At 33.4% G+C, this 8,786-nt stretch overlaps 2 protein-coding genes across 3 annotated transcripts; one reads left to right on the plus strand and one right to left on the minus strand.

The window, feature by feature from the left end:
- Positions 1-874: 874 nt before the first annotated feature.
- LOC123216640 (TVP38/TMEM64 family membrane protein YtxB-like) lies at positions 875-3,373 on the minus strand. 2 transcript variants are annotated; one of them, XM_044637127.1, is made up of 4 exons: positions 3,034-3,373; positions 2,723-2,959; positions 2,425-2,642; positions 875-1,274 (listed from the first exon to the last, which is right to left on the minus strand). In XM_044637127.1, the coding sequence occupies exons 1-4, from the start codon at positions 3,244-3,246 to the stop codon at positions 1,109-1,111; spliced, it is 834 nt and encodes a 277-aa protein (XP_044493062.1). In that variant the 5' UTR covers positions 3,247-3,373; the 3' UTR covers positions 875-1,108. The 2 variants fall into 2 exon arrangements, with proteins under 2 accessions (XP_044493062.1, XP_044493063.1); XM_044637128.1 differs by having other exon boundaries at positions 1,134-1,300.
- A 3,010-nt stretch (positions 3,374-6,383) lies between these two features.
- On the plus strand, positions 6,384-8,786 carry LOC123216643 (peptidyl-prolyl cis-trans isomerase CYP18-1). The gene is made up of 5 exons (XM_044637133.1): positions 6,384-6,493; positions 6,579-6,653; positions 7,330-7,491; positions 8,028-8,186; positions 8,440-8,786. The coding sequence occupies exons 1-5, from the start codon at positions 6,491-6,493 to the stop codon at positions 8,521-8,523; spliced, it is 483 nt and encodes a 160-aa protein (XP_044493068.1). The 5' UTR covers positions 6,384-6,490; the 3' UTR covers positions 8,524-8,786.

Below are 8,786 nucleotides of genomic sequence, written 5' to 3' on the forward strand. Positions count from 1 at the left end.
TAAGCAAATCAAACTTTGGATACAATGATTAGCCTAACAATATTAAAAATGTTTATACTCAAAAGTATTGAAAGAGCGAATTTCAAATCTTTGACCATAATTTCAACATTATTAGTCTAAATTTTATCATTTTGAATTAGTCATATATGGAAACTGCGCACATATAACTGGCAAATGAAGGGTTGGATTCAACCTGATTTTCTGAAGCTTAGATGTTGTTCAACTTGAATGAAGGAGTCAAGCACGATTCATGAGTGACACTGGTGCCAAAGCTCACTTCGTCAACAAATTTTTATTTCTTTAGTGATTTTTCTCCTTCTTTAATAATATTTGTTCATTTTCTATAATACTTCTATTAATTTACTTAAACAAGTTAAACTTGAACCCGTGTTAAGTATTTTATATTCAAATTAAACTTAAATTCATCCTTATTTAATTGTAGTTTGACTCAAATCATACAAAGGTCATCTCTTGTATCAAATGTTCTCTGAATCACTGAATTTCATGGACGCTTGAAGTTGGGCAAAGCAAACCCAATAACTTCGGTCCAACAGTATTATTGGTTTTGTTATTGGGCCGACAGGTTTAAAGGTTTATTTTTTTTACTTGTTTAAAATTGTTAACAAAAAAACCGAGTAAAGTAAACTGTGGAAGAGCACCCGTAAATATAGATATTAGGACCCATGCCCATGCCCATGCCCATGCCCATGCCCATGCCCATGCCCTTTCCTATTTCTCTCTCTCGGCTTCACACAAAGCAAAATTGTAATTTTGGAATGTACACAGTCCCTATGTATGATATTGTAAACAATAAAATTATTAATACATATTTTAAATATATATAAATAAATAAATAAATATATATATATATATATATTATATAATTGAATAATTTTGAATTAAGATAAAATAATATTCAATTACATGATGATAAATACAAATATGTACTTATAATGGATATGTATAGTATTGCTAGTAACAAAATTGCCATTGAAAGACTTAGTGAAATAATGAGCCCTGCGTCTAAAACCTGTGGTTAAACTATGAAGATCTAATTCAGTGTCAGCATTAAAGGCGATCCAATTACAATGACAAAAATACTGCTTCATTAGGCCCCTTCTTGTAGTTGATCCAGTCGCTTTTTAGTGTAAAGGCCAATAACAACTGTGGCAGCAACAGCCACGGAGAATCCAACAACTTTGAAGATTAGATGCAATGTCGAATGGGATTCTGGATCTTGTGCTGCATCTGCAATGGAGCCGATAAAAATCCCACTGCAAAATAAATATGACCAAGCAAGCTATAAACAAATCAGATACATAATGTTTGAGCTCTGTAAAATGCTTAATCTCATGACAGTATTTTCCTTCAAATTGGGGTTGATTCAATATGAGTCACTGAGATCGAATCTTTAATGCCCTGCCCAGCCCAAACTTGAGCTTGAATAAGTTTGAATTGATACACAATATCATTGAAGAGCTGCCGGTTGGATAAATAGTATGGGTGAATAATACCATTGTAGGGATAAACAGTATCATTGGATGGACAAAAAAGTTGATTTTAAATTTTAGCCCAAGAGTGGCTCATTCAAATTGAACGATAGATTTGAGTTAAATCAAATCAGATTGAATCCATCCTTACTTCAAACAATATAATGTCACCTAGCAAGGGGTCAAACAACGGTTGGACAAAACAAGTGGAAAATAGAAAAAAAAAAAAAAAAAAAAAAGAGATCAGAACAATGAAAAGGTCCGACCAAATATAGAATCTAATCTATGTATGTTGTTGTCCACAGCAAAATCACTAAAAGCAAAAGCCGTATCAAGGAAATCCACAAACAAAAGAAAAGCATACTGAAGAAACAAATGGTTCCCATCTTCATGCTAAGCTACAACAAAACAAAAGCATAGTAAAGGAACAAATGGTTCCTATCTTCATGTTAATCTAACAAGATATGTTTAGATACTGACTGACTTATAAGTATAATCCTACAAGTTCCCTTCATCTGCAGTTCATGCTCGATTCAAATTGCATAGATGTTGTTACCCAATTAAGAAAAATGAGGCAAAATTGAATTTACAATACTCATACTAAAGAGCAGGCAAAATTATTACTGTACTAGAACTAAGGTTATATTTGATTTGAGTCAAACTCAAACAAGGTTTAGCTTAAGATCGGAACAAAATCAATGAGTTGAAACTTAAATCCGAACAATTTGATTTTTCATTCAATCTTAATCAAACTTGAACTTAAATATTCAAATCGATTTGAACACGATTTACTTTGTAAAAACAAGTCTAATCCTTAATTCAAGCTAGAATCATTTGATCTGAACTCAAGCAATTCATATCTAATCCAGCCCTCCAGCCCTACCAAGACTTTAATTCATAAATGGAACAAAAATTTTGTTGGGAAAAGTCTAACCTGTACAAAGCGATTAATACATCAGGTACTACGCCCACCAATGATCCCAAGAAATAAGCACTGTAAACAATATCCGTGGCAACAACAGCGTAATTAAAAATAGGATAGGGAAACGGAGAAATTCTGATCAAAGAAACAGCTCGAAATTGATGAATCCAATTTCCTTCAGCAGCCACTCTTAATATAGAAGCTTCCTTAGGATACTTCTTCAGATATTCCTGTTCAAAAACATAAATTACCAGGAGAGTAAAATGAATAGATACTGAAAATTGTATACAGCAACTTAGCTTGTACCTACATTAGCTCTGCTCTGAAACAGAGACCCAATAAAATACGGTAAGGATATACCCACAGTAACTCCGGCCATAACCAAAGGAAATCCAATCCCATAACCAAAAACCATCCCAGCCATCCACATAGACGGTGTCGATGGCAAAAGCACAACCGGGAATATGGCCAATGATGCAAAAATCACCATTGCCAAACTTGGAGGGCTAAATGTTTCCACTTCCCATTTTATAATAGGAACAATCACCTGCAAAATAAACCGAAAATGAGAAACTCATCAACCATAATTCACAAACTCAGATAAATAATAAATTTGAGTACCTTTTTGGTGAATAATGGTCCGACCCAGATGATAAAGAGTAGAACCAAAATCATCAACAAAACGCACAATGATGCCCACATCACAAATCGTTTCCATGATTGATTGGGAACAGATTCTGCAGGTGTTTCTCCTTGTCCTGAATTCTCCTCTAATCTCACGTAATCGCCATTACTTCTCTCCATCGAAGAAACTACGATCTCCTCGTAATTCATTCTACGTCAGTCATCGTTTATATTAATTTCTATTTTTGAGATGATTTTCGTGTTTTTATAAACTGAAAAACGAACGCCCAAACTCGCCTATAGTTTTTACGGATGGGATTGGACGATTCCTTATGATCAATTAAATCTAGTGCAATGGTACGTATATATATAAATAATAGGCCAAAGGACTTCCCACCCAAGGATTGTTGTTCTTTCAAGTATCCCCCTTTAACTTTGAAAATCTTAAATACCCACTTATGAACAGTTAAATTTAATGGAACCCTAACCTCTTAAAATTTTATCTCTTTTTAACCCCTTAAACTTTAAAAACTAAAAGTTTTCCCTCTACATAAGTTTTAAAAAATAACAGTTTCTCTCTAAGATTTGGTTTTCAAATCTCTAGTCCCAAATCTGGTGTTGTTACCGACCGTTTATCCCTCCCAAAGCTTCCTCTCCCTCCAACGGTCTCTCTCCACCCATTTAAACATCCGATCGACATCGAATGAGGCTTAGAAGACGACGGGAGACAAAAACCTTCATCGGAGAAGATGAAGCTCTTCGTCTTTCAGAAGAAGATCAATGCCGAACGGACGTCCAAATGGGTGGAGAGAGACCGCTGAAGGGAGAGAAAGCTTCGAGAGGGATAGACGATCGACAATGTTACCAAATTTAGCACCGGAGATCTGAAAACCAATCCCTAAGGCGAAACTGTCATTTTTTAAAACTTCGGTTGGGGGAAAACTTTTAGTTTTCAAAGTTTAGGGGAGGAAAATGAGATTATATTTTAGTTTATTTTTAATATTATAGATAAAATGACGATTTTACCCTTACTACCGTTAAATTTAACTGCTCATTAGTGAGTATTTAAGATTTTTAAAGTTAAAGGGGGATACTTGGGAAAACAACAATCCTTGGGTGGGAAATAGTCTTTTGGCCTAAATAATATATTAATATAAAGGGAAAATGACTATTTCCCACCCAACTTTTAACCCAATCTCAAATCTACACCCACGGAAGATAAAAAGCCTAAACTCCTACCCATGACCAAATTTCTGTTAATTTTTTCTGTCAAAGGAGGGGTAAAATAGTTATTTTATTGTTTATATTAAAAGTTATAAAACTTATTACTTTTCGCTCCCCTAAGGTTTTATAAACTAATATTTCACCTTTACCTAAAGTTTATAAACTTTGAAAAGTAACATTTTCACCCCCAAACTAGGGTTTCCATATTTTTTAAAACTCAGTCACCCCCATAACTTTTAAAAATAACAGTTTCACCCTCACTCTTCAACTTTATCTTCTAACGTCGTCTCTGACCTCCTCCTTCTCCTAGTGCGATGACAGTGGTGCGACAAAGAAATGAAGATCGCTTTGTCTCACGGTGGTACAATGATGAGATCTCTCTTCGTCACATAACCCGTATGACGAAGGACGACGCTTTGTTATCCTTCGTCGCTCATCGCGTCGTCCAGACACGACGACAAAGGATGATGAAATGTTATCCTTTGTCTATTTTTTCATATTTGGACGATGAAGGCTTGTCCTTCGTCGTCTTTTGTAGTCGAAGAAGGGAGAACGGTGGAAAGCATCGACCGTCAGTGGTGGTTGGAGAAGGAAGCAAACCCTAAGGGTGAAATTTAAACTTTTCAAATTTGGAGAATGGGTTTAAGTGTTAATTTTTAAAACCTGGAGGGGGAAATGATAAAATTTTGAAATTTTAAAGTTTATAGGTAAAATGATGATTTTACCCATGTCTCTAATTGAAAATTTGGATGACAGTTTGGTCATTGATGAGAGTTTGAGTTTTTCATCTCCCGTGTGTGTGATTTTAAAATTAGACTAAATTTTGGGTGGAACATAGTCATTTTCTCTAATATATAATTGATTATTATTTTATTTTTAATTTAGAATTACTAAATTATATAATAATATATTAATTATATATAAAAAATAAATACACATAATTTTATTGATAAATTTAATGTCTACAAATTGGATAGTTACTTCCTTTTCTTGCGATTCCATGGCATCCAAACAAGTTGAATAAAAAAAAAAGAAAAAAACTAAAAAATAGAAAGACGCATCACTTAGCGTAACAGGTCTACAGGATCGGTGTTAAGAAAAGATACTAGACAATAAACCAACCCATGACTTATAAAATGTATCAAATATCCTCTCTCTATTATGAGTCAACTCGGTTGAGGATAATTTCATTATATACATATATATATATATATATATATATATATATATATATATACACACACACAACCCCTATAATAGATTATACATTCATAACCACAAGTTAAAGGTGGGAAAAAACCCTATTGCACTTTGAGGAAGACGACTTTGTCTACTTTTTAACTGGTGCGACAATCATGGTTGAAGGAAAGATTGATCTTTATCATCTTGGAGAAGTTTCCTAGGATAAAACACCCGTGGTAGAAAAAGGTTTTATTTGGAAACTTCAGTGATTTTTCATAATTTTTGTTATATTTAAATTATATGTAAGGGTAGGATTCAAAGTTAACCCAAAGATAGGTTGATTTAAATTTGATTTAAATAATTTTATAATTTATTTGAATTAAATTAGAGTTAATTGGAGATGTTATAAAAAAATTATTAATAAAATTATATATATCTTCGTTGAATATATAAATAAGTATCTATTTAATGTGTGTTATTAAATAATTAAAAATAAAATAATATTTAATTATATGATAATATATTATATAAATATTTATTTATATACATAAAAATAAATACATATAATATTAGTAAAAAATTATTATTGATATAGATAATATTATTATTGTCAAAATATATAATTCTATTTATAGAAAAAATAATAATTTCAACTGTAAAAACAATGTTATGAAAAAAATTTGAGACTAAAATTTGTGTTTAACTTTTCTTAACATGACGAATAACGGTAATTACACTGACACAATCTGACGGAGTCATAACGGTAGGAGGATATCTGAGACATTTCGTTATCTCGAGGGTTCTTCGGTATTCGCCAGTTAGAACTTCCCGAGTTATAATGTTCTTTTTACTTTCAAAAGGGTGATTATTATAAACGGTATCGTTTTGTCGTTTCCCATAAACCGACTCTCGAAAGTGGAAACTCCGTCGTTTTATATAAATATATATATATATATATAAAACCACGCATGTCACTCCTTAGTCCGGATTCTGGAGTCAGTCTTGCAAAATCTTGAGCATAGGGTGGGCTGTCACTGGAGTCACGCAGATGGTGAGTTTTCTTTGCGCAATCTCATCAAATATCTCAAAAGTTGTTTCCTGCACGCAAATTGATTGTTGATATTCTTCTCTTGTAGTCAGTAACTCTTCACACAAATCTTGGTGACATCAAGTGCGAGATTGCTTGTGACGAGGTCCCCAAAACGGCAGAGGTCAGTTTCTCTTTGTTTCAATTTCCATGACTCGACTAATTCTAGGATGCGGAATGACTCAAAATGGTTTCTCATTAAGGCTTTCACTTGCGTAATAGCAATTTCTTCGAGTCACATATCTTAGGGTTTTTTACCTAAACGACTCTTATCGAAAAGATTGATTGAGAAAATTGTTCAGAGCCGTGCTTTATAATTTTATTTGGGAATAACATGCAGGAGTGATTCAGTAATAAACAAATATTTCTGGGTTTAATTTTTCTTTTCCCAATAGTATTATTTCAGTGTCAATTAGGGTTTACTGCTACGGAAGTATTTTAGTTGCCACAATGAGCATGGAGGTGCTGTCTGAGTCCTTAATTGGCAAATAGTATGGTTATTATTTTTACTAGTGTAACTGGTTACAGTTGTAAAAGACTCTTATAGAAAAAGATTAACTGGGAGAATTGTTGATGGACGTGCTTTGTAATTTTATTTGGGAATTGCATGCAGGAGCGATTTGGTAATAAATAACTATTTCTGGGTTTCATTTTTCTTTGCCTAATAATATTATTTGTGTCAGTTAGGGTTTACTGCTATGGAAGTATTTTAGTTTGCCACAATGAGCATGGAATTGCTGTCTGAGCACTTAATTGGCAAATAATATGGTTATTATTCTAATGAGTATAAATGGTTGCAGAATTTTTTGGCACTATGTGCCAGTGGTTACTATGACGGGACAATATTTCACCGGAACATTAAAGGTTTTATGATTCAAGGTGGAGACCCGACTGGAACAGGCAAAGGTGGGAACAGCATATGGGGAAAGAAGTTTAATGATGAGATAAGAGAGTCTCTCAAGGTATATTGTTCCATTTTAGACCCAAAAAAGTTTGCTAATGTTTGACCTCTTCGGATGATCTGGGAATCGCTACTAACATTGTTGAATATGTTTTGTTTTCTGTTGGCATAATGTGCTTGTCTGGTCTTAATCTTTAGTTAGAGTCTGGCATTCACTTCCTGTTTCTGTATTTGTGGTCAGTCTGTAGGAATGATAATATGCTTAGAGGAGTACATTTCAGTCTCTCTATATGTAACTGACTATAATAGCTATGTACTGCTTTATTTATTGGACCTTTTGTTTTGTTCTACTTTCCTCTTGTTCCTTTGCTTCTGGTAGATTACCTCTCAAAATAGGTCAATGAAGTTCTAAACATACCAGCATAATCGTGATGATTCTTTTGACTGCAAAAGGTCTCTGATATCTTTGAATTGTGAGCATGCTTATTGAGCTTTATCAATTGCTGTACTGATGCATAAAATTCATGATATCTGGAATACCACTTTGTTGCATAAAATTCATGACACTAGTTTACTCACTTTACTTATTTTTTTCAGCACAATGCGAGAGGGATATTGTCAATGGCCAATAGTGGGCCTAATACTAATGGGAGCCAATTCTTCATAAGTTATGCAAAACAACCACATCTTAATGGATTGTACACTGTGTTTGGCAAAGTGATCCATGGTTTTGAAGTCCTTGATCTCATGGAAAAGGTATGTTGTACTTGAAGGATATAAACTATTCTATCATTCTTTTTTATGGAAAAATAATGTCTTATGAAGCAATACAATAATATTTTAAAAGCTTTGATGGTTTTCGAGTCAGAGGATGATCTTAATTTTTTTGCTCTAAACCCGTCCGCTCAATGTCAACACATCCACTTGCTTGAAGTTCATTGTTGAATCCATTTAATTATCATTATTAATATCCTTAATCAATCTTTATTGACTGATTTTTGGCGTGCAGACTCCAACAGGACCAGGGGATCGGCCACTTGCAGAGATAAGACTTAACCGTGTGACTATACATGCTAATCCACTTGCTGGCTAGTCTTAGTACAAGTGCATTTGGTTGTGTTGTATTCAAGAAGTTCGACAATGTAAAATGGTAGGATTGCATCATCTACACCATTGTGATGGGAAATGCTATCATAATTTTGGTCTTTAAAGTCAGATGAAATATGGCTAGTGCAATTGTGTGCAAAGATGGTTGTCTCAAGATGCTATTAGTATCCATCTCTACTGGATTTTCATATTTTTAGATGATTTCTGTTAAAAGAAAAAGGAAAAAAAAGAAAGAAAGTTTGCTTTTTA

Source organism: Mangifera indica, chromosome 5, assembly GCF_011075055.1.
Source record: "Mangifera indica cultivar Alphonso chromosome 5, CATAS_Mindica_2.1, whole genome shotgun sequence".
In the NCBI taxonomy this organism is placed as follows: domain Eukaryota; kingdom Viridiplantae; phylum Streptophyta; class Magnoliopsida; order Sapindales; family Anacardiaceae; genus Mangifera; species Mangifera indica.